The sequence below is a fragment of the Chiloscyllium punctatum genome, chromosome 26 (genome assembly GCF_047496795.1).
Source record: "Chiloscyllium punctatum isolate Juve2018m chromosome 26, sChiPun1.3, whole genome shotgun sequence".
In the NCBI taxonomy this organism is placed as follows: domain Eukaryota; kingdom Metazoa; phylum Chordata; class Chondrichthyes; order Orectolobiformes; family Hemiscylliidae; genus Chiloscyllium; species Chiloscyllium punctatum.
The window spans coordinates 54950677-54977483 of record NC_092764.1 but is presented as its reverse complement, the minus strand read 5'-3'; the positions used below and the strand labels follow the sequence as shown (position 1 = coordinate 54977483).

Genomic DNA, 26807 nt, shown 5'->3' with positions numbered 1-26807 from the left:
AATTGTGCTAAACTTAAATAAGAGCAATTCATGGGAATAAGGGCAGAGTTGGCTAGAATGTACTGGAAGAGCACAAAATTTGCCCGAAACGTCGATTTTACTGCTCCTCGGATGCTGCCTGAATTGCTGTGCTCTTCCAGCACCACTTATCCAGAATCTGGTTTCCAGCATCTGCAGTCATTGTTTTTACCTAGAATGTACTGGAAGTTTAGCAGAAAAAATGGTTGATGAATATTAGTTGACATTTTAAAAAATAGCTCATGACTCACAACAAAGATCTATCACAGTGAGGAACAAGGATTCTAAGAAGGGGAAAAACCTCATGTTAATCAGGGAAGTTAAGGAAAATATCAAATTGAAAGAAAATTTGGCAAAGCTTAGTGGTAAATCAGAGGATTGGGAAAGTTTCAAAACCAACAACAAAAAAAAGACCAGAAAATAACGAGGAAGGAAAAAAATAAATTATGAGGGCAAACTAGCATATAATACAAAAAACAGACAATAAAAGTTTATTTAAAGATATAAAAAGAAAAGAGGGGCAAGATAAAGCCCTTACAGAATGAGACTGGGAAAATAAGGGAAAGCCAGGGAATGGCAAAAGGAGTTGAAAAAATGTTTTGCATCAGTCTTCATGATCGAGATTACAAATAGTAAAACAAAATACGAGATAATCAAGGGGGAGGGGAGGAAGCATAAACACAATAGGTATCATTAGAGAAGGGACTAAAGGCAATATGTTCTTGGACCTGACTGACTGCTTCTGGAGATATTAAAGAATTAGTTACAAAGATAGTGGATGCACTGGTTATAATCCTCTAAAAATCCTTAGATTCTGGAAAAGTCCCAGTGGATAGGAAAATTACTAAAGTAACAGCATTTAAAAAGGGAGGAAAATTTTAAAAACGCAGGTAATGATAGGCCAGTAAGCTTAATGTACATCATTGGGAAAATATGAGACTAAAATAAAGGATGTAATAGCAGAATATTTATAAACACATAATATAACCTGGAGAGTCAGCATGGCTTCACGAAGGGTGAATCATGCCTGATAAAGTTTACTACAGTTCCTTGAGGTGGTAACAAGCAGGATACATACAGGGGAACCAGAAGATATAACATATTTGGATCTCCGAAAGGTATTCAATAACGTACTGCACATAAGGCTACTTAAGATAACAATCAATGTGTTACAGGTAATCTATTAGTATGGATAGAGGACTGGCTAACTAATAGAAGACAGAACATTGAATAAAAGGAGATAATGTCAGAATGAAAGCTGTAACTAGTGGAGTGAGACGGGGATCTGTGGGAGCTACAATTATTTACAAAGTATATTAATCATTTGGATTTTCATAGAATCCCAGCAGTGTGGCAACAGGCCATTAGACCCATCACTGACCTTCCAAAGAGAACCTCACCCAGATCTACCCCCCCTGACCCTATCCCTGTACTCCTGCATTTAGCATGGCTAATCTACCTAGCCTGCACATCTTTGGATTGTGGGAGGAAACTGGAGCACCCAGAGGAAGTTCACACAGACACAGGAAGAATATGCAACACAGACAGTTGCCCAAAGGTGGATTCGAACCTGGGTACCTGGTGCTGTGAGATAGCGGTGTTAACCACGGAGCCACCCTGTCACCATAGAAGTTAATGTCCTGTCACCATATTTACAGACAACACAAAAGTAAACGGGAAGGCAAATAATGAAGCTGACATAAGTCGTCTACTTAGGGATATAGATAGATTAAGCCAAAGATTTGACAGATGGAATATAAAAATGTGAGGTTATGCATTTGGCAGGAAGAGAAGAACAGAATACTTTTTAAATGAGAAAAGATTGCAGCAAGCTGCAGCAAAGAGAGACTTGGTGGAAATCTTGAATGAACCACATAGAAAAGGTGGCCAAGTCCAGTGGGTATTAGTGAAGGCAAATGAAATGTTGCCCTTTATTTCAAATGCAATGGAGTATAAAAACGAGACACACTTGCTAAATCTACACACGGCACTAGTTAGATCACACTTAAATATTGAACAGTTTTGATCCCTGATCTAAGGAAAGATATATTGAATTTCCAAAAGGCATTCAATAATGGTTCACACATAGACTATGGGGTTAGATATATTAGCATGGATAGAAAATTGGAGGCAGTCCAGACAAAGTTCGCTACATTGATCCTGGATGTGGAGGGATTTTCTTTGAGGAGAGGCTGAGCAGCTTGAGCTTGTACTCATTGGAATTTAGGAGAATAAATGAGAGGAGGAGACTTTATTGAAACATCGGATTCTAAATTGGATTGATAGGGTAGATGCAGAAAGGCTATTTCTCCTTGTGGGAGAATCTAGGACCAGAGGGCATAATTTCAGAGAAAGGAGTTGCCCACTAAAGACAAGGAACAAAGAACAGAAGAATACAACACAGGAACAGGCCCTTCAGCCCTCAAAGCCTGCGCCCACACATGTTGCCCTTCCAAGAGGGAGAATTTTTTTCTCAGGTGGTGATGAAGCACAGGGGCTGTGACGGTTTGGTCATTAAATATATTCATGGATGGGAATAGGCATATTTTTAAATCAATAAGGGAACCATGGGTTATGGGGAAAAGGCAGGAAAGTGGAATTGATCTCATTGAATGGTGCAGTGGAACCGATGGGCAGCATGGCCTGCTTTTGCCCTCGCATCTTACAGGCTATTATTGAACTCAGACAATACAATGCAACTGTCAGAATTTTTGTACTGGGACATGCATAAAGATTCAACTGTGTCTTTAATTGAACATTACAGAGTCTAATATTACTGCATATTAAAACCAACACCTTTGCACAACTTTAGGTGTTATTTAAGCAACATTACTCACCAATCTGGAATTTCTTTTCATATCTTTGAGCTGAGCTGTTAAGTTGTCAAGCTCCAGCTGATGAACTTGCAAGTATGCACTGTAAGGATAGGATAAACAACATTTTCTCAGAACAAATGTAGCAGACACAGTTTGACTATTATCGTAACAACTAATAGTAAGTGCATGTTAGGAAATAGTTCCTCATGCTGTAAGTGAGCAATAACCATCTCAACTTACAGGCAGTTACAGTTTATTAGTACCAGTTGTTGATTTGCCTTGGTCCATCCAGAATGTCTTGTTAAACCTAGACATTTGATGTCCAGGATCATTAATCCAATACATGCCACTTTCATTAAATACTGAAGCTTAGTGTGTTTAGACTAGAATTTCAAAAATACACCTCATTTCTTTTCAATCCCCAACACACCCAAACCATGGTGACCCTGTTTAATATCTTTCCCCCTACCTTTAGTTTTGTAGTTTTAAAAAAAACACAACTGTTAGTCTGACACCACAAGTCCTCTACTTTATGATTTGGATGCGAGCATAAAAGGCGCAGTTAGGAAGTTTGCAGATGACACCAAAAAACTTGGAGGTGTAGTGGACAGCAAAGAAGATTACCTCAGATTACAACAGGATCTGGACCAGACGGGCCAATGAGCTGAGATGTAGCAGATGAGGTTTAATTCAGATAAATGTGAGGTGCTGCATTTTTGGAAAGCAAATCTTAGCAGGACTTATACACTTAATGGTAAGGTCCTAGGGAGTGTTGCTGAACAAAGAGACCTTGGAGTGCAGGTTCATAGCTCCTTGAAAGTGGAGTCGCAGGTAGATAGGATAGTGAAGAAGGCATTTGGTATGCTTTCCTTTATTGGTCAGAGTATTGAGTACAGGAGTTGGGAGGTGATGTTGCGGCTGTACAGGACATTGGTTAGGCCACTGTTGGAATATTGTGTGAATTCTAGTCTCCCTCCTATCAGAAAGATGTTGTGAAACTTGCAAGGGTTCAGAAAAGATTTACAAGGATGTTGCCAGGGTTGGAGGATTTGAGCTATAGGGAGAGGCTGAACAGGCTGGGGCTGTTTTCCCTGGAGCGTTAGAGGCTGAGGGGTGACCTTATAGAGGTTTACAAAATTATGAGGGACATGGATAGGATAAATAGACAAGGTCTTTTCCCTGGGGCCGGGGAGTCCAGAACTAGGGGGCATAGGTTTAGGGTGAGAGGGGAAAGATATGAGAGAGACCTAATGGACAACTGTTTCACACAGAGGGTGGTAAGTGTATGGAATGAGGTGCCAGAGGAAGTGGTGGAGGCTGGTACAATTGCAACATTTAAGAGGCATTTGGATGCGTATAGGAATAGAAAGGGTTTGGAGGGATATAGGCCGGGTGCTGGCAGGTGGGACTAGATTGGGTTGGGATATCTGGTTGGCATGGACGGGTTGGACCGATGCTGTACATCTCTATAACTCTATAAAGCTCTTCTGTCTTCTAATTAACTGTATCCCTTATACAATAAGACTAGAAACCGCAATTAAAAAATGACCCAGTACTTGAATCAATCTGTAAAGTTAGATGTCATATCAAATGATTCGTGACTGATGGGGAAATCTACAAGGATAGTGCATCAACACTTATCCCAATGATGGGAAGTTATCTCGGGAGAAAAGGTGAAACTGGGAAGTGAAAAGGCGACAGGAACTGGTCAACAGTTGTGCCTTGTACTTTTGTCTCTACAATTATGAAATCTTTTAAAGAGAAAAGGTGCAAAAGGTTTAGATAGCAGTGAAAGTTGCAATTTCCACACCCCCTTCAACCAAGGATTTTGAACTAGGTTACAGTGTATAATTATTCCTCTTACCTCTAAAACATTCCACAGATTTACATCTGTTTTAGCCAGGATCAGAATGCAATTTAGTCTATAAATCCCAAATGTCTCTTTCCATTAGAAAGAGGGAGCCAAAGCGCCCAGTTTGATCATCATGCCAACTTTCATCCTGTCTGTCAGCTCAGTGAATGACAAATCTCAGGGAAAGTCTTTATTACATAAATTATTTATTTGACATATTCAATTAAAAATGAACTCCAGTCCTATCAATAAATTTAGCACTGAATCAAACAGAGTAGAATGCAAAGTCATGCTGGGTTATATCACAAATTTATAAAGTAACCAACATTACTTTCCAAACCAGACTCTCTTTTTCAGAATGAACGTGCACTGTGTTAAAATTGGCATTGATCTATGTTTAAAATAAGATTATATCCAGAAGAATTCATATTAACTTCTGTTTTTTTTCCCCAAAAATAGGGCTTTCTTGATAGAAGATCACTACCCAAAGACCACCACAACTATGATTCAATGGAAAGCTGGTACTAAGTTGAGCCTTAAGTGGAACAGGAATTGGGTGTTCATCATCTAAAATCTTTCTAGTGAACATTCGCAGAAAACTGTGTTCATTACCTAAACATAAAAATGCAACTGTTATGAAGTTGTCAAAGCAGAAAATAAATAAAACAGTTTTGGTAGTCAACTTCAACTATCATTTCACCAGAATAAACTCCAATCACAACTATTTACCAACAGCAGAAATAGAGCATTACAAGTTTTAAAAATTCAACCTTTTTTTAACATATAAAATTGATAAGATCTAATATTATGATGGTAGATGAGTTTCCTCTTCAGCTACTGCATCCAATATTGTTTTCAACACAATAGCTACCATTCTGTTTGGACAATCAAATTTCCAGTTGAAGGAGTAGGGTTGCTTTACTTGCTGGATAAATCGCAAAGATTAACATGTATCCAGAAGTAAATATTTTGGATTTTTCTAATTATTAATTATATTAAAAACGTCTGAATATCTTTAATTGTCTCTTTCTGCAGAGTTAGAGTAGAGCAAAACTATTTGTAGGGTCTCTTTCATTAAACAACCATAATTCACATATTTGTCAAAAGTGAATCAGCAAGTTAAGCAATAGGTGAATGTTCAAAAAGGCACTGCTCTTAGACAAAGGTAAGTGGGAAGATCTGACAAGTGATAACCAAAACATTCTCAAAGTAAACATATTGTACTCCAGTTATTTTTGTTAAAAGAACTGACCTGCACTTCTAGCCCAAGTGAACTGTGTTTGTAGTTCTCATCGTTTACAAATTGTCAACAAGTTACAGAAACCAGAATGGGTATTGGGACTCATTGACAATTGTACAGTAATTTAGTTAATAACTTTAAGCCAAAATTACTGTTCTTTCCAGTGGTGGTAGAGAAACAACATGCGTTCAGGAGTTAATGGTTTTCAATATCTAGTACTCATCTCTTCATTTGTCAATGTCCACATCGGCTGGATTCAACACAAACCACACTTCACAGAAAAGCCAAACCCCAGACATCACAAACTACAGAAAACTACCCATGAGTCACAAAACACATCTTTACCACTCAGGACTGGACCCATTCACATATCAAAGTAGTTTAATTTTTAGCTGAAAATGTGTTGCTGGAAAAGGAGAATCGACGTTTCGGGCTTCAGCCCTTCTTCAGGAATGAGGAAAGTGCACCCAGCAGGCTAAGATAAAAGGTAGGGAGGAGGGACTTGGGGGAGGGGTGTTGGGAATGCGATAGGTGGAGGGAGGTCAAGGTGAGGGTGATAGGCCGGAGTGGGGTGGGGGGCGGAGAGGTCAGGAAGAAGATTGCAGGTTAGGAAGGTGGTGCTGAGTTCAAGGGATTTCCTCGAAGGTGGGGGGAGGGGAAATGAGGAAACTGGAGAAATCTGAGTTCAAATTTTTAATTTTTATAAATGAATGTAAGCAAATTGTACAATTCTTGGGATGGTTCCATTTGTTCAAGAACGTCTACACAAACAAAACTTCTTACTTTAGGCCCTTTTTTAAAGCTTCATAAACCTCGTCCAACCGTTCAGGCTGAGGGTTCTTGGGTGGGAGTGATTTATGAGAAATGTTGAACATTTTGCCAGCTCGAGAGGCAGTTTTCCGGTGTGTTGTGGGGGTGCTGAACACTTTTAGCTTTCTGCAAAATAAGAATTCACAACATCAATTAAAAAAAGGATGAAAATGATCAAACTCCGAGAGCACAATTTTGCCTCAACAATTGGCAGGAAGAAGCTTAACACACCTAGCACCAAAACCATACGGTTAAAACTACTCCAAGAGAAACAAGAACACTTTCAATTTACATTCGATAGCCCAGTATTAGAACACTGAGTTTTGAGAAGATTTGTAGCTCAGGTTGAGGTTTTGGATGTAGGTTTGCTCGCTGAGCTGAAAGGTTAATTTTCAGACGTTTCATTACCTTACTAGGTAACATCTTCAGTGGACTTTATGCAAAGCAGGGTGAAATCAAAGGAAAGGGTGGAAAATACTCAACAAGTCAGGCAGCATCCGTAGAGTCAAAAGACAACTTGGAACCTTTATCAGAACAGGCATGGTCATTGTTAAGACTGTAGTTGACTGCATTACAGTCTACACTACAACAAACTTGGCAGCCCATAGAATAACAGGACAGTTACAGCCTGAAAAAGAAATTGGCCAAGGGGCAGAAAACAGAGCAGGACAATGAATGGTTGTACTTTAGACTGGAGGAAGCTATCAGGATTCCTCAGCAATTAGTACCAGATCACCTTTTATCCCTATAATACAATAATGACTTAGTCTTGAATGTACAGGGCACAATTTCAGAATCTGTGGGTGACAAAATTGGAAGTGTTATGAATTGTGAAAGGACAGTGATAAATTTAACAAGGATATACATAAGCTTGTGGAATAGGCAGACAAGTGGCAGATGGAAGTTAGTTCAGAGAAGTGCAGAGTGATGAGGAGAGCCAACACAAACTAAATGATAAAATTCTAAATGGGATGCAGAAACAGAGGAACCTTGAGAGATGTGTGTACAAATCATTAATTATGGCAGGGCAGGTTAAGAAAGTGATGAATAAAACAGTGACATCCTAAGCTTTATTAATACGGGTAAAAGCAAGGTAAAAGATTAAGAGATCTGTGTACAGTACTTAACTCACTGTGTCTGTGTGGGTTTCCACCAGGTGTTCTGGTTTCCTCCCATAACTCAAAGATATGCAGGCTAGTTGAGTTGGCAATTTTCAATTACCCCGTGGTGTCCAGGGACATGCAGGTTAAGTGGATTAACCATGAGGAGTGCAGGGTTACGGGGATAGGGTGAGGGGGGGTGCATCTGGGTGGAATGCTCTTCAGAGGGCCGAATGGTCTCTTTCTGCTCTGTAGGGATTCTGTATGTCAGTTGAAGTGGAAGTTAAAGAAGGCGGTTCAAGAGTCAAATCAGCATCACAAACTGATTAAGATCATAATCACATACTCTGTATGCTTCTACTGCACACCCTTAGCACCAGCACCCAAATCCTCAGCGAAATGATGCCGTGCATGTGGTGGCCATTTTCCAATCAAAATAATAAGTGTGGTAGAGTAAAATATTGTGACCTAACATTTCCAAAATCACAATTAACGTTTAGGGTTTTCATGTCAGAAATTGCAGTTTTAAAACACAATCAAGGCAAGAAAAATAGGCTGGAAAAATATTCCTCTTTTGTGAAAGTACAACTAGTTCATGACCTTGGGATAAATTTGGTGACTGCAGTTAACTTTATTTTGTTTACTGGGCCAAAATGATCACTTCAGAGAGCAAAGAACATTAGATGCTGTTGCCAAAATTCTAAGTCACATGCAGGATTACACAGAGGTGCACAAACGAGCTGTTACTGCACTACATTCTCTCTCTAGCAAGTTAAAAATTAGCTTTCCAGAAAGACACTACGCCAAAAACAAGCACGTTTTCGGGTTGTACCTGCTTAGCCTCAACATCCTCACTATAACTTATCGCATTTCGTTCAATGCTTAATCACATCCTCTCTTTTGAGCAACTGTATAAAGAGAATGAATAACCATCAACAAACAATCCATATTTCAATAATCTAACCAAATTTTTCCACAGTTGTTTTGCCAATAAACCAAAACCATCACTGAATAAATAACAGTTTTGCATCATTCAGGTAAATCTGCAGGCAGAAGTGGTGAATCCAACAAGTTCATACTTGTTACATGATACAGGTCAATTTGCATTTAAGATGCTAACTGATAACTGGATGATTAAATTTCCCACTCTGTCAAACACCTGTAACTTAGGATAGTCTTATATAGAAAACAGATTAATTAGATGTTTGTAGAAACCAGAATTCCCACCTACACAAAATGAAGATGCAGTTTCAACTGTGCTCCTAGTTTGACTCATATTTACTTATAATTTCACAGAGAAATAAGCAACCTCATTCAACCAACCATTGGCTAAGTGATGGCACTATCAACCCTGAGATTGGAGTTAAGTCTCATTCAAGAGACTGGAGGAAACAATCCAGACAGCCCTGACACTGACGGGGCTGGGGTTTATCAGACAAAATTAAACCAATCCACATCTGCCTCTCGAGTAAACACAAAAACAACCAATGGCATTACTTCAAGAGTTAGGGAGCTCTCCTGGTTTGTGAGCAAACAGAATATCTGACCATTATTTGTGTTGCTAATTGGGCCTTACTGCACATGAACTTTCTGCCATGGTTCCTACATAGTTTTGGAAGTAGAGTTACTGCAGTGAAGTATTGTTGGCTGCAAGGATCCTGAAGTTGTGAAGGATGCTGAATAAACGTTATTGACTTATTGAATTTAGTGGGAAGTGCTCATTGGTTGTTTGGCCAACATTGATTGGCCATCTCTAATTGCCTTTGAGAAGGTGGTGATAGCAGTCTTCTTAAAACACTTCAGTTCGTGTGGTCCAAGAATACCCAGTGCTATTACAAAGGGAGGTTCTGAATTTCAAGGTTACAGTCCGTAAAACTAGCAGCTCCTCACGGGTCTGGTCTGTGTGGGAATGACGTAGCACAGCTTTATGGAAAAACAGGTTGCCCTCATGTCCGAGGGATTAGTAGTTAGTGATCGGCAACAGCATCAACCCTGATTGACACTTTACCACAGTAGAACTCATTTGGCCTTCCCAACTGAGCTCAGCTATTCACTGTGGGAGATCCTAACCAATATATCCTTGAGCCATGGTGGGCAATATAAAAACATAAGCCTCAAATATTTATCAATTCTCTACATTACGCTTTAAAATAAAACAGCAGGGGAAATAGATTTTTGATTTGGAAATGTCACTAACCTGAATGCTTTGTCTTGTGGTGAATTGACTCCAGCAAAGGACTGACTCCTAGTAATTCCAGTAAACAAAATGCGGCGCACAGGCCGCATGGACAGCGACATTATAAATGGTTTCCTGGCTTGAAGTCCTGTGGAAACAGAGAAAGGCACCGATGAACCACAGTCCTCAAACACGAGACACATAAATGTATGTTTGCAAAAGTCAAAAATATAGGTGTGCAATTACAAACATTTCAGTGTGTCAAAATGCAAAAATGTGACAGAATTTAAAGCTGTTATTTTCCTCATCTGGAGATTTGCAAGCATCTAGCAGAATATAAATTTCCATCAACGCAACAGTTAATCTCTAACTGACCTCGTACTGTTTACTTACAGCAATTAGAATTTCAATACATTCCTGCCCCAGCAGCAGAATGAAGGTAATTTATGGCAAAATGCTCACATCATCACAAAGCACAGTAATCAAAGTACTTAGCAAAAGAAACACCCAACGAGATCAGACAGTAAAAAGTCAGTTAGCATTACTAAAATCCTGCAACGATCAACAATTCAAACTTAACACTTTCAAGTACTGGTTTAGACAGAATTAGATTATCATGTTGGTTATTGGTTGTGTTCTTACTTTACCTATCATCAGTTCTATCCCATCTTATGTTTTAATTGTTTACATTATTTCAATGTAGCTGAAATAAATTGCTTCAGTTTAAGCCAATAATAGGTTGAATAATGTACTGAAGACCTCGCACAACCTCTCCTCAAAAAAATGGTTAGGTTAGGTGACCAAAACGTGATAACATTACAGGTATAATAGAGTCACAATGTCCAAATAGTCTTTTCACACTTGACTGTCAAACTGCCGTTAATTGTTCACTGTAGTTGATTGAAGACCACTGCTCAATAAACATGTTATGAGAATGATCAATAGACTAGTCACAAACTGGGATCTTTTAACCAAGAAGTTATTTCACAACCTGGTACACTGTCAGAGAAATTGATCCTGACTGGGGCTTAATACAACTCCTATATACAGGTTGCCAGATACAATGCTTATTGAGAGTTTTATGACTTGAGCATTAGAAACCTTTTTACGCTCAGAATGGTAGTGCCAGTAGAAGATGGCCCACAGCTCATTTCATAATTATTTTAAAACAGAAGTTTCAACACAACAGGGAGATCTTCACAAATACCATAGTCTTAAAAATATCATTGATGTTTGAATGGTCTGTATATGTTAAATCACATTTTGCGACAGCAGTACTATAGTTTAAGTTAGACTGCATCTGGATCACTGCATACAGACTGCACATTAGAACTTAGAAATGTAAAGACCAGGTATTTTTATTTTTATGCTTTTTAAAATGTTGGACTCAAATGAGGAAGAATGGTTTAAAAGACCAAGGATTACTTGGTTGGAAAGCAAGAGCAAGACATTTGATAATCAACACTTTGCACAACTATGGGTTACAGTGATTTTCACAATGGACTGGAGCAAAGAACTTTTTATGAATGGAGCTTTGGTTGACAATAAGAAATTGACTGGTCGATAGACTAGTGACCTTTTATCAATGATAAAGGGCCCTTTGTCTGCCAACTACTGTGACATTGGTTCTTAGGTAACTGAGCAGCTTGGAACTGGGAACAAAATACAGAAAAGTGGTCAGATCTCCATTAGCTTAGGAGCTGTTTCTCTGTTCTCTGCAGTAAAAATCCATGATGTGGAGGTGCCAGAGCTGGACTGGGGTGGACAAAGTCAGAAGTCACACTACACCAGGTTATAGTCCAACAGGTTTATTTGAAATCACAAGCTTTCAGAGCACTGCTCTTTCATCAGGTGGAATTCAAAGAAACCTGTTGGACTATAAGCTGGTGTTGAGACTTCTGACTTCGTTGAAATCCATATTAAACCTTTAGAAAACCAGTTTCTTTCTTTTAGTGATTCTATAAGTTGTGACTGTTAATTGATCAGTGAACATTTACAAGTGAACCATCCACCCTATGCCTCTTGGGGTCGATAAAGTGTCGAGCTGGAGAAAGCACAGCAGGTGAAGGAACATCAGAGGAGCAGGGAATGGAGGCTTCAAGTCGGAATACCCTGTGACTCTAGCAAACCAGAAAGAATTCAGAAAGGAAAGCCAAGTAAAAGCCTTTTAATCAGCAACAACCAACCCAACAGACCTTGTGAGCAAAGACTCTCAACTTCTTTTCTAGCTTTCCCTCCAACATCTGAATGTGCATTATGGGGAGTTAGAGAGTCAGGGAGGTTTACAGCACAGAAACAGACCTTTGATCCAACTTGTCCATACTGACCAGATATTCTAACCTCATCGAGTCCCGTTTGCCAGCACTTGGCCCATATCCCTCGAAACCTTTCCTATTCATATACCTTTTAAATGTTGCAATTGTACCAGCCTCCACCAATTCATCTGGCAGCTCATTCCATTTGCACCACCCTTTGCATGGAGAAGTTGCCCATAGTTCCCTTTTAAATCTTTCCCCTCAGTCTAAACCTCTAGTCCTGGACTTTCCCAATCCTGGGAAAAGAATTTGTCCATTTATCCTATCCATGCCACTCATGATTTTATAAACCTCAATAAGGTCACTCCTCAGCCTCCGACGCTCCAGAGAAGACAGCCCTAGCCTATTCAGCCTCGCACTATAGCTCAAACCCTCCAACATGGCAACATCTTTGTAAACCTTTTCTGAACAGGGCGGCACGGTGGCTCAGTGGTTAGTACTGCTGCTTCGCAGCACCAGGGGCCTGGGTTCAATTCCCACCTCAGGCGACTTCTGTGTGGAGTTTGCACATTCTCCCAGAGTCTGCGTGGGTTTCCTCCAGGTGCTCCGGTTTCCTCCCACAGTCCAAAGATGTGCAGGTCAGGTGAATTGGCCATGCTAAATTGCCCATAGTGATAGGTGCGTGAGTAGGGGAATGGGTCTGGGTGGGTTACTTTTTGGAGGGTCAGTGTGGACTTGTTGGGCCGAAGGGCCTGTTTCTGCACTGTAGGGAATCTAATCTAATCAAAAACCCTATCCAGTTTCACAACTTCCTTCTGATGGGAAGGAGACCAGAACTGCTCACAATATTCCAAAGGTGGCCCAACCATTATCATGTACGGCTGCAACGTGACCTCCCAACTCCCGTACTCAATACTCTGACCAACAAAGGAAAGCATATCAGATGCCTTCTTCACTATCCTATCTACCCGCGACTCCACTTTCAAGGAACTATGAACTTGCACTCCAAGGTCTCTTTGTTCAGCAACACTCCTCAGGACCTTCCCATTAAGTGTATAAGTCCTGCCCTGATTTGCCTTTCCAAAATGCAGCACCTCACATTTATCTAAATTAAACTACATCTGTCACTCTTCGGCCCATAGGTCTATCCGATCAAGATCCTGTTGTACTCGTAGATAACCTTCTTCACTGTTCACTACACCTCCAATTTTAGTGTCATCTGCAAACTTACTAACAATATTTCCTACGTTCAGTAGTGGACCAGCACTGATTTTTGTGGCACACCACTGGTCACAGGCCTCCAGTCTGAAAAGCAACCCTCCACCAACACCCTCTGTCTTCTACCTTTGAGCTGGTTCTGTATCCAAATGGCTAGTTCTCCCTGTATTCCATGAGATCTAACCTTGCTAACTAGTCCACCATAACAAACCTTGTCAAATGCCTTACTGAAATCCACATCAATCTTGTCTGCCATTCTGCCCTCATCAATCCTCTTTGCTACTTTTTCAAAAAAACTCAATCAAGCTTGTGAGACATGATTTCCCATGCCATGTTGACTATCCTAGTCAGTCCTTCCCTATCCAAACACATGTAAATCCTGTCCCTCAGGATTCCCTCCAACAGTGTGCCCACTACTGACGTCAGGCTCACCGGTCTACATTTCTCTGGCATTTCCTTACCACCTTTCTTAAATAGTGTCACCATGTTAGCCATTCTCTAGTCTTCTGGCACCTCACCTATGACTATCAATGATACAAATATCTCAGCAAAAGGCCCAGCAATCACTTTCCCAGCTTCCCACAGAGTTTGAGGGTACATCTGATCAGGATTTGGGGATTTATCCACCTTTATGCTTTTTAAGATATCCGGCACCACCTCCTCTGTAATATGGACATTTTTCAAGATGTTACCATTTATTTCCCCACATTCTGTATCCTCCATGTCCTTCTCCACTGATGCAAAATACTTGTTTAGTACCTCCCCCATTTCCTGCAGTTCCACATATAGGCTGCCTTGCTGATCTTCGAGTCCTATTCTCTCCCTAGTTACCCTTTTGCACTTGATGTATTTCTAAAATCTCTTTGGATTCTCCTATTTGCCAAAGCTATCTCATGTCCACTTTTTGCCCTCCTGATTTCCCTCGAGTTATACTCGTATTGCCTTTATAATCTAAGGATTCACTCAATCTCTGCTGTTTATACCTGACATATGCTTCCTTCCTTCTTGACCAATTTCTCTAGTCATCCAGCATTCCCTTCACCTAGCAGCCTTTCCTTTCATCCTAACATACTGTTTTTAAAGGGGATTAGAGTTTAATGCTGTTTAACTTTATAACTGCTTACCTGTAGCTAAGATCTATTTACTTAGCACAAATAGCAATTCTTGTTAAGTACAGAAACCTGACTCCATGCTTTCTAACAATGTAGGCCTGGAAATTAGGTAAACTGGAGAATATATTTGAAAATATTTAACTATCACAATGACTTCAGGAATAACAGAACTTCTGGTGTGTTACCCATTGACAGATCCATTGGCCTTAGTAAAGAGTGCAATACAGACTCACAAGAAACATGATCTGAGCTCCAATGGTTAAACTGAGGAAAGAGTACACAAAATAGGACTGTATCTATAAAACAGGACATGATGAAGGGCTTTTGCCCAAAATGTCAATTTTTCTGCCCCTCGGATGCTGCCTGACCTACTGTGCTTTTCCAGAACCACACTCTCTACTCTAATCTCCAGCATCTGCAGTCCTCACTTTTGCCAAAATAGGACTGTATTCCCAGTATATAAAACAGAGGAGAACTCTGATGGGGTCTTTTAGGATTTGGAAAGAAGTTGAATAAATACCACCTTTGGCAAGAAAACAAAATCAGAGACAGGCCATTCAGGACAGAGGTGAGAAAACATTTACTCATGCAAAAGGAAGTGTGGAACAAACGGCAACAGATGGTTCCTCAAGAAATTGGAGATGAATAAATTTTTGCTGTTCAGGGGTATTAAGGGATAGGAGTCCAGGTGGCTGGATGAAATTAAGACACATATCAGCCATGATCTCACTAAACAGTGGAACAGAACAGAGTAACTGGACCGAATGGCAGAGTTGGTCAATGTGTGTCAGAACTCTGCTGGAGAGTTACCTCCAAAAGTAGCCGAGTGATAAAATTCCATTTTAGTATTTGGTTGGATTTTGTAATTCATACAAATCAGTTGCATACTTCTCTTTAAAGTTAGAATTGCTGAGCAGCAGATTCACATCGACACACACTGTAACAAGGGGTCAATACCACCAGGAAAGGAGCTGCAGAAACACAGCAGGAAAAGGAATTCACTATTCTAAACAACTATTTTGTGACTTGCACGGAGTAGTACTGAAGATGGTTACTGTAACCCCTACACACACACACAACTTTAAAGCATACGCAAAGCCTTGAAACTATTTAAAATATTCAACAGTGAATCATCAAAAGGCAACTGATCACTCAAACAATAAATTGTATAGAGCACAATCTGCCATAAAATGCAGCCTTTATAGACTTCACCAGGTTGGGAAATGCTGTAAAATTAATTCACATTAAGAAGGTGCAGTAATATTTTCAACTAAAACAGGAAAGCTCCTGTGTTAACTCCCTGCCAGGATCTGAACAGATGGCAAATCGTCAGGCCTTCTGCAGCAGGAGGTCCAGGAGATATGAGCCCCTCAACACCTCTTGCTTCCCGTTCAACCCCAAGTGGGAAGGCAGCAATGGGAACCCTGGAATGGTCTTTGGTACTCAGTTAGGGTTAGGGTTAGTAGTTAGCTTGGTCAGGATAGAGGACAGAAATTTACACTAAGGCAGGCTTGGGCTTTTCTTATGCATCAGAAAGAAATGTTTCACATTCAAGACATCAGCTAGTCTCAGCCTCCTCAGCAGGAAACCACCACAGCTTCTGTGCACATATTTCAAGTAAGAAGGTTATACTGCACTGGTGTCTGAGGGAGTGCTGTATTATTGGATGACCAGTCCATAAGGCTGGGTTGTTAGTTAAAGGCCACATCTGCCTAATCAAATGAATCTCACTCAATGACCCAAGGTTAAGCAGAGTGATCTTCCAACCCCTTGGGAAACATACCCGTCAAACATATCACCCAAACAAACAATGCAATGATTTATCTACATGAAGTGGCTGTAGTTAAAACAATATTAAGTAGAAACATAGGGCTTTTGAATGTCCTGAGGACATGAAGGCACTGCATAAACTGAACAGCTCTCTCTTTCATAAAAATCCAGCAGTGAGAGTTTGACATTTCTCAATGTGAGAAACTGATTAAAATGACCATTTTACACACAAGCAGGCCTTAAGGAATCTCAATTACCATATTTCTCAGTGAAACTTTCAGCCATTCTGAATGAAGAACTGGAACTATGGAACACAGTAAATTGATGGATAGATCCATCTAGCATATTCCACACTTTCATGATACTTTATGCATGAGCTCAAGAAGCTCCCCAGTGCTGGTGTCAACATGTGGTCTTCCCCTGGAGGCGAAGAAAAACACAAAACCCTTACATCAATGCGGGGAGTAAGCCTGCTTTGTACTTGGCCTTGTTTCTCCCCACACACACTCCTTCCTACTCTGTACACCGAATGTCAAATTCCTCCCCTGACTATCCTTTTGGCAAAGGTGTTTAAAGAGGTGCAGGTTCATCGCAGCCAGGTGAGTGAAACTGATGCCATGAGATATTTTGAGTTTGCAACAGAATGTAGCAACACCCAAAGAACCAGGTTGAAGCCATAGCTGAAATGACAAGAGTTGACCTGGGGGGGGGGGATTTCCAAAACTGATATTTCTGAATAATCTTATTGCACACAGTTTCCACAGTGCAGCAAAAAATAAAGTACTGCCCTGCAGAGTAGCAAATGCAGCAGCTCTAAAGCACCAACTGTCTCACGGAGGCAGCAGATTCAAGGTTTTGGTTTTGCTTGAAAGCCCAGCTGTATGTACCTCAGCTAACAGCACGTGCATTGTTCACAGAGACAGTTATTTAATTGAAACTGAGACCTGTGGTTTTGATCACATTTAACAACCACACATTAATTCCAGTTCATGTTACAGCTGAAGGATGACTATGTACCTGAGCCTAACTTGCTCTTCAATGATTCTCAATCAACACAGTGTCAAAAGTCTACTCAGAAACACCAGCAAACTAATGACCCACCACAGCAGAGAGCTAGCTGTACTCTGTACCTCTCCACAGTAGACATCTCAGAAAATACACCATTATTCTTTTTAATCTCACGCTGAACAAGAAGTCTCAACATTATAAATATAGAGTCGAGTCGAATCCTGGAAGAGAGGTAACTTACAAATAAAAGCAAAACATTGCAAGATGACCACACCTTGTTTACTCCGTCCCTGGGATAATTCTGTGTCTCTCATTTCCAGGAGCACTGAGGGGAATGACTTGTACAGCCACTGTTTCATTCCTTAGATTAAATATTATGAAGCCACATTTTTACTGTTGGCCTTTATTACTCCTAGGCAGGCATCAAGGAGAAATAACTTTCTGTGTGTGCATGTGTATATGTAAACTTACAGCTGCTTTCAGCTAACACACACACACACAAAATCTATCACTTTCTCTATCTCCTCCTGGGGCCCCAATCCACCAACCCCCCTCAAATCTGTCACTTGCATCAGTCACAAACCAATTGCGTTCCAAACATGTGACAGTCAGTGACTGGTGCAGACAAGTTCTGGAATACCAATGCCAGCTTCTATGCAGAGGTCATGCCCTACTGTCAATGTTACAATGTGTCTACACATGGCATTTATTTTGATGCTTATAAAGCTGTGGAAAGTGAGATTGCTATGCTATCAGCCTGCTGAATAGAGTTCGCCTCAAGCACTGGGTTGCCTTTGTGATGTCCAACAAAAGCACTTCTTAATAGACAGAGAAAATGTTTTTGAAAAACAGGCAAAAAAAAAACCGCTCAAGGCAGGAATTAAGGGAAACATCTTGCCATCACCAACAATATGCTCCATGTTAACCAGTGTATCACGTATGTTGTCCGTGCAAAGCTCACAATCTCAATGAACTAATGCAGAATTTGTTGGCTTTTCCCCCCCATTCCTGCACTAATCTTCCTGCACTCTTTCGGACAATGAAATTTTACTACGAAAGAATCTGACCCACTGTACAGAGAGCTGGTTCCATTTTCATTACTGCAGGAATTGCAATGCAGCCCTTGGGGTTAAAAAACAGCTTTCACAGTGTTATTTCCATCAGAGGAAACATCTTGGGAGGAGGTCACAAGGGTCACATATGTGGGAACATTGTAAAGAATGCTGGGACTGTCAGAAGCAGAATCAATGGAGTTCAAAAGTTTTTCTACCATTTTATAGTCTAACATCTGTATTGTTTTTAAAAATACATGGACATAAATCATTGGTTTTTCAACTGCTACTTTTGACTTCACTGCCTCTGCGTTAAAAAGAAAATTAAATAGAAAAGATTAATCAAGTCACTTTCAGCTGATTGCTATTTAGTAACCTCTACGAAGTCAATAGGGTTAAAATTGGACAAAAAGACAAGTCATCATTCCAGCATCACTCTCATTGTGTGCGAAGATACATTTCAACATTAGCCCAAGTTTCCCTTTGCCCTCTATCCAAAGTTCAGCTTAATACAGTGCTCCTGATTAACCTTTGCGAAACATGCTCATTATCTCTTATTCCTTTGTGAGATTTCTTCTCATTTTGGAGCCTAAATTCCCTGACATGAGGCTCAAACTGATAACTCTTTTGTACATTGCCCCAAATGCTTAGATGGTTGTTAAGTGACACAAATGCATCTATCACTTCACCCATCTTCTCTTAGGCTCAAAGTCATTCAACTCCCTCCTAAAAATATATCACTTTGATCAGTCACAAACCAATTAAGTCCTAAATATCTGTGACAGTATTTAATGAGAGGGCTGACCAAGAGTGCTGTTGTTTGAGTGTAACCATTATGAGCTTCGGTGTTAGTTTTGCAATAAGATTCAGGATTCTGTGTTGTGATTGATGTTATGCATTGCTTAGAGGTTCTTGTATTGTAAGCACCATCTCTCTGATCATCTGCTGTAGCCTCTCCTATAGCTAACATGCAAAACATTTGGGAGATTGGCCTTAATTTAGATTAGATTAGATTAGATTCCATACAGTGTGGAAACAGGCCCTTTGGCCCAACAAGTCCACACCGACCCTCCAAAGAGGAACCCACCCAGACCCATTTCCCTCTGACTAATGCACCTAACACTACAGGCAATTCACCTGACCTACACATCTTTGGACTGTGGGAGGAAACCGGAGCACCTGGAGGAAACCCATGCAGACACAGGAAGAATGTGCAGACTCCACATAGACAGTCGCCCAAGGCTGGAATTGAACCTGGGACCCTGGTGCTGTGAGGCAGCAGTGCTAACCACTGAGCGATCGTGCCACCACCACTGAGCCACCATGCTGTGGCATTTCCTCTTTTCCTATTTCCAGCATCAACATATCTTACACCAGTCTACTTTGCATTTTGTCTAGTATAGATCTATCAGAGAATTGCTGAAAAGAAAGTTTTTTTTGCATTCATCAGCATTTCATAAGATGACATTTTCAAAGAGAAAACCAGCATTTATACCACAAGAATGGAGTGTGTTGATTGGTTGAGATACTGTCATGCAGTGTCACACAATTTTAAACAAAACAAATGTTGTGCCCAATATGCATATGAATATTACTATACTTTTAATCTAGAGACCTATGTTCTGGGGAATCAGGTTCAAATCCTGCCATGGCAGATGGTGGATTTTTAAAAAAATCTGAGATGAAGAATCTAATATGACCAAGAAACTGATGCCAATTTTTGGAAAATCCTATTTGGGTCATTAATGTCCAGAAAGAAATCTCCCATCCTTATGTGGTCAGGCCTACATGCGACTCCAGACCCACAGCAATTTGGGTGGCTCTAAACTACCATCTGGATAATCAGGGATGAACAACAAATATTGGCCTGGCTAGTGACATTCACATCCGGTGAATAAGTTTAAAAAAAAAGTTTAGTGCTGGTGTGATGCCATATGTAGGCCATGCTTCTCAAAAACTGGGTGATCATGCCCACTGAATCTCGCTTCAACAAGCAAGGTACTGACCATACCCAGAAGATAGTGAGGACTGCAGATGCTGGAGAAGTCAAAGTCCATAAAGTGTGCTAATGGAAGAAGCACAGCAGGTCAGACAGCATCTGAGGAGCAAGAGAGTCCAGATTTTATCAACACTGACCATACCCAACCTACCCAGGCTTGAAAATCTTAAAACACTGTATTGAGAGTTTATGTATGAATCTGCAATAGGACAGCACTTGTTGGATAATCTTGACTGTACAAGGAATTGTACTCACAACCAATTTAGGATGGTCAGTCAGGCTCACACTTAATAGAAGATAAATAAATTAACACACAGGGGCATGATCTTTGCAGACAGAAAGAACATGCCCACGCACTGCGCCCGAATCAACTCAACAAAATAAGTGACAACCATTTGCTGGTTCCTTTCTCAGAGCAATATCCTGACAGATCAGAGTCAACCCGCCTAGTTTAAAAATTTAAACAAAACCTCCCTGGCTAAGAGGTCAGAAGTAGTAGTGTACAGATATCTCAGTTTTGTGGGGTGGGAGGAGATTGCAGAAAGTGGGTAAGAGTGAAAAGACCACAAAAGGGATTTGAAAAACACGAATTATAATTTTAAAACTGAGGCATTACTTGACGGTCAGCTAATGTAGGTCAGTGAGCACAGCTGTGATGAGAAAATGGGTCTTGGTGCAATTTAAGACATGGGCAAACAGCAGTTTTGATGACACTTAATAAGTCACTGTGTTTCAGGGACATTTTCATGTTCTCATTTTAGACTAAGATCAGCTTAGATCTCAGCACCAAATCTAGAGTGGCTCCCCACTCAATGCATCTGCAAGGACAGGCATCAGTCCTGCAAAAACTACTTACTATTTCCTCTGAGCTAATACTTTATCAAAACCTCGATTGTATTTGATAGCTATTGCTTTAAGCCTATAGACTTAACCTGTTCTAGAAGTTGTGTTCCTTCCCCCACAGTGAAATCAACACAACGTTTGAATCTTGTTGAATACTATAAGTATGCCCAAGGTACATTGCAACAGATATGTAGTATAGCAAGGCATGATTTGAATTTAAGATTGGATATTCAGCAGTCAGCTGTACAAATGAGACAAATCTCACCATAGCAACAAGACTGAGCTCACTGCAGGAAGACAAACATACAATCTGTGAGGGGTACTTCTTTTTATTAGAAATGCACCTTTGCAAACCCCTAAAGAGGTCACTATCGCATTTAAATGACCAGACATCCCTTGAACCAACTAAATCTCATCAAAATTCCATGAAGATAAACAACTATGGGAGATAAATCGATAAATTGTCAAAAGCTCATGAGATCCCTTGGTAATCGTGGAATACATGTGCAGCTTTTTCATAACAATCCTCCAGCAACAGAATATACATATTCCAAGTACTTTGCTCAGACCAGCAAACCAACCCCAACAGAAAAAGGCTTCATTGCATAGCATAGGCCTTTCTTCTTTCCTCCCAACCTGGTTCCTGCCACCTGTTTACGTGTCAAATGATGCACTACAAAGCCTAGATTAGAAATACAGAGCAACAAAGTATGAATTATGTGCAGTGACGTAACTTTTCCAACATCAGCTCTCATGCTGGGCCTGATGGAGACTTCCTTTATGTCAAATCCTTCAATAGCAGTGCTATTGGACACTGATGGTGTTGGGGGCCATTGTTGGGACAATATTCGAGGCAAGGAAGAGAAGGTTGTAGGCATAGGGGGAACAAATCAGCTTGGACCCGCTTGACTGCGGGATAAGTTATGATGGTAATGGCAGAGGTGAAGGAAACAAGCCACCTGCCTCTCTTTTCAGCTGGAGGATGACATGTGGTGCTTAAATCAAGGAGACACATTTAAAAACAGAGAGGACGTACAATTCTCCACTGCCAGATAGAAAGTGCAAATGTACATAGTGTAATAAATTATCAGCAACACTGGAGTCTCAGTTACTGGAGCATTCAGTTTTGTTGGCTGCACTGAAACACTGCCATTGTAAAATGCTGTAGCTGTGCCAGGATGCACAAGCCTGAAGAAAGCACACTGGTCCCCTGCAAGCTGCACAATATTTAAATTGGCCCAAAACAATAAAGAAAGTGATTCATGGACCCTTCTGTAAAGTAACTTTGGTAATTTGAAAATAAAAGTCTGTTTAGTCGATCTAGCACTCATTATGCAAGGTAATTGTGCATCAAGTATGCACATCCTCCTACTATCACCCCCACCCAGTCAAAGCGTACAGATATCACACTGTCCCAGTGGTTTCCTGTGATGTGAACAGTGCCAGAGCAATACTAACCATGCAGCTCAAGCACCAGTGAGGAACACATGAAGCCTGCACATAAACTTGAGCGGAAATCAATTCAGAACAACTTTCCACAAAGGTTACACCATTGACACCGAAAATCAATTTAAGCATGCGCATCTATTCAGAAGCTGACGTAATAAATACAGGGATGTCAAAATGGGTAGAGTCCAAAATACAAGGTTTCTCCCCACCACTTCTTAAGCCCAGAGGCCATGCAACATACATGGTCAAGTTATTGTTAGCTCCATACCAAGTCATTGCTGGGGACCCAGAGACAATTCCCCTTCATTTACTTCTCTCCCCACAAAACTCATGGAGCCCTATCTTCTGCCACTATACTGCAGTGGAACATGCAACATCCAGTATACTGCAACTTGGGGATGGGATCAAGTGTACTTTACATATTGTATCACCACTGTGCTCTCTACTTCCAATTTAAAAGAAAATCAGAAAAAAAAAGTTTCATCCAGCTGGGAACTTTTAAAAAATTATATATAAAAAAGGCTCTGAATCAAGAGAAGAAATACTGATGGTACAAGACAAAATAGACCATTGCCAAATAAGCCATTTCAGAAACATTGTGAGACAGTGAATTGTGCCAAGTTTCGAAGGAGAAATTTGTCTGCAAGGATCCGACTTCAAATGTTGCACATTGCAGGGAGTAGAGAGGCCCCAAGGCTGGGTGAGAGCACCATAATTAAAGGGAGGCGTTTAGAGTCATACAGCATAGAAACAGACCTTTCAGTCCAGCTAGTCCACGTTCCCAAATTAAGCGGGTCCCAGTTGCCTGCGTTTCACCCATATTCCTCCAAACTTTTCCTATGCATAAACTTACCCAAATGTCTTTTAAGCATTGTATCTACTTTCTCTGGCAGTTAATTCCACCACAAACCACTGTGTAGAAAGAGTGCCCCTCCTGTCCTTTTTAAAGCTTTCTCCTCTCTTTTCCAAATTATGTCTCCAGTTTTGAACTCCCTCACCCTAGGGAAAAGACCCTTGTCATTCACCTTACCTATATCCTTCATGATTTTATAAACTTCAATAAAGTCAACCCCTCAACCTCCTACACACCAGTGAAAAGATTCCCAGCCTTTCTCGTCCACTTTCATATCTCAAACCCTCCATTCTTGGCAACATCCTGGTAAAATGTTTCTGAACCCTCTCCAGTTTAATATTCTTCCTTTAACTGGGCAACAGAGTTGCACACCGTACTCCAAAGAAGGCCTCACCCCCATCCAGTATAATCTCAATATAACATCCCAACTCCCATATTCAAAGGTCTGAACAAGAAAGCAAAGTGTACTAAACACCTTCTTGACCACCCTGTCTGTGACTTTTGTTGACATGGACAACACCAATTTAGTCCAGCAAACCAAACCAAATAGTGGGGATGGAAGATTCACGCAAGAGAAGATACAGAAAGAAAAACGAGAAGGCAGTAGTGCTAGCTAGTGCTGGGGTAATGATAACCACAGGAGGGCCAGTGTACAACTATAACATAGTGCACCAACGTTTAAAAAGACAGAATTAAAAGACAATTTTTTTCAGAATGCATGCAGCATTGTAACACAAAGAAATTAATAACACAAATAGTAATACATGTATATGACAGTCATTACAGAGATCTGATTGCAAGATGACCCAAGGCTGGAATTTGAATATTTTAAGGGAGTTGATATGCTGGAAGAAAAGGATGGTTCTGCTAATAACAGGTGGGATCCACACAGTAAAGAAAGATCTTGGTCCAAAAGATCAAACTACAAAATCAATTTGGATAGAGAGATGAAATAGCAAAAGTAAAAAAAATTCACTTGTTTATAGGCCCAAATAATAGTAGTTACACTCTGTCATACAGTATGGGGGCTTGAAGAAAAGTACTACAATCTTGGGAGACTGTAATCATCAGAGACTGGAAGAGTCCATGTAGCAACAGAGGAGTTAATACAGAGCATTTGGAATAATTTATTTTAAGAACAATAGATAAGATTGTCCAAAGAATGATTGTTACTCTGATTGTTAGTCAGATTGTTACTCTGCTGCTACTTAATTTTATGTCAAGAATGAGCTGCAGATTTTTGACACGATCAGGGTTTCTTCCTCAGAAATGCAGAGCGTAATTGAAATCCGACAGGTCCTCATAGCAAAGGACAGTTGAGGAAGTCAAACGAAGCCCTCCTGCTCCACCTTTTCACGGAATTAGTTTTTATATCCTATGCTTTAAATGCCCAGCATCACGGAAAAGCACCATGATAGCTCATGTGAGGTTAGGTCCATAAGATAAATGTAAGGTTAGCACGTAAAGTGAGTCGGGGTAGAGTCCCAGGATGCCGTGTAAATATGGTGCCAGGGCACAAGTAGGGAAAAGGATTGAATAGACGATGGAGTGTTCAGGATAGGTTGGTTGGGTTGGATGATTTCTTTTTAGTCTGCAGCTGAACCCTCCAAATTATCTGATTTAGTTGTATATTTTCAGAGGCTGCCACCCTCATGGAACTGCCCAGCAGATTCTACAATTTCCTTGGCATATCCCTCAGAGTCTGCTATATCTGGGATTCCATAGGACCCTGACTACACTACAGACAGACTATCTAGCCATTGGAGAATGGAGTGGGACTGTGGTGTTGGTTATTTTAGACAGAGTGATGTGTTATGGGACAGGATTAACTCATGACAACGTAGTGTAGGATCCTCATGCTAAGAATGATCTGAACATGATAATTTCAGGTTCAGGTAGGCTGGGAGCAATTAGGATCTGAAACTAGCATCTTAAACTTACAGAGTTGGCTGAAAAGGACTGGAGAACATTATTCCAAATCTCCTACACCTCGTGGCCTGCTGCAGAGGGTCTTAAAAATGAAGCAGAGACTGCCAATGTTTAATGCCACATTCTGTCTCTGCTTTGAAACTACTGCTTCAGGGAATCTGTTGATTGGTTAATTTGTAGGACCATTTTGTAACCAGTTTCTCCTTTCCTTGCTGCACTTCAGAATTTCCAACTGCGGGATAAACAGATGTCGCTGTGGTGAGTCCCATTTTGATGACTGGGATATACTTTTAATCAATAAAATTTCCTGTCAATTCATCAGCCATGTCAATTTTTTGGGGGGAAGCATTAACTACTCTCATTATCTAGAGTACCTCTTCAGTAAAGCTGCTGATCTCAGGTTGACAACTCCAATTCTTAGGAAATCTTCACATTTGCAGCATTCCCATTGATTTGATTTGGCTTGGTTTGTGCAAAGATCAGCAACTCATTTACAACAGCAAATACTGCGCTCCAACATTTGATCAGATTCTAAGAATCTAATTACCAACAAGTCCATTGTCAGCATTTACAATATTTAATCCATTTCCTTTATTTGCAATGACAAAGTTCAACATGATGAAAAGTTAGGCTTTTTATATTTGCTCTATCGCAATCATCACCCCTATTTTCCAGAATCCTGACCATCTTATTGGAGCAGAAGACCATTCAGCTCCTCAAGCCTGCTCCCCCATTGCAGATCAAACTGATCATCTTGGTCAACACCATATTTCCATGCCATTCCCATATCCCTTGAAGTCAACAGATAGCTTTAAATTTACTAATTTCTGATTTCAAATTACTTAAGGACTGAGCGTCCTCAGATCTCTAGTGTACAGTATTCCAAAGATTCCCCACCCTCAGTGAAACAAGTCCTTGTCTCAGACCTGCGAGTTTTTCTGTGTTCCCTGGTTTTAGATTGCACAGCATGGGGATAGGTCCAGTCTGCAACCACCCTACCTAGCCCTTCATGAAGGGCTGAAACTTGCTGATATTATAAGCTAACATTCTTCTTTCGGAGGTAATGGGTCAAATCTCATTCCAGAGCTAGCGAACTCTTAAGCAAGCACTGAGGGAGCACCCGAATTGCAATCTAGCAGACAATATATTAATCAGGACCTTAGTCTGCTCTCTCAGGGGGGTGTAAAAGATCCCATTCCAATAGCAGGGGTGTTCTGTCTGGTGTCCATCAACATTTCATCCCTCAAACAAGATCACTAAAAAAAAAGGTCAGTATTACAATGATCTGCAGTTCAGTATTTAACAGA

At 40.5% G+C, this 26807-nt stretch overlaps 1 protein-coding gene across 4 annotated transcripts in view; it reads right to left on the bottom strand.

Moving 5' to 3' along the window:
• The window catches only part of ripor1 (RHO family interacting cell polarization regulator 1), a 324487-nt gene that overhangs the window by 107126 nt on the left and 190554 nt on the right, over positions 1-26807 (bottom strand). For 3 of the 4 annotated variants that reach the window (XM_072547436.1, XM_072547435.1, XM_072547437.1), the window contains exons 2-4: positions 10034-10160; positions 6710-6862; positions 2856-2934 (exon numbers count right to left, since the gene is read on the bottom strand). In XM_072547436.1, the coding sequence (XP_072403537.1) occupies positions 2856-2934; positions 6710-6862; positions 10034-10134 (333 nt within the window). In that variant the 5' untranslated portion in view covers positions 10135-10160. Of the gene's footprint in view, positions 1-2855; positions 2935-6709; positions 6863-10033; positions 10161-17649; positions 17764-26807 lie in introns of those variants that run through there. The other variant, XM_072547433.1, reaches the window with a different exon arrangement.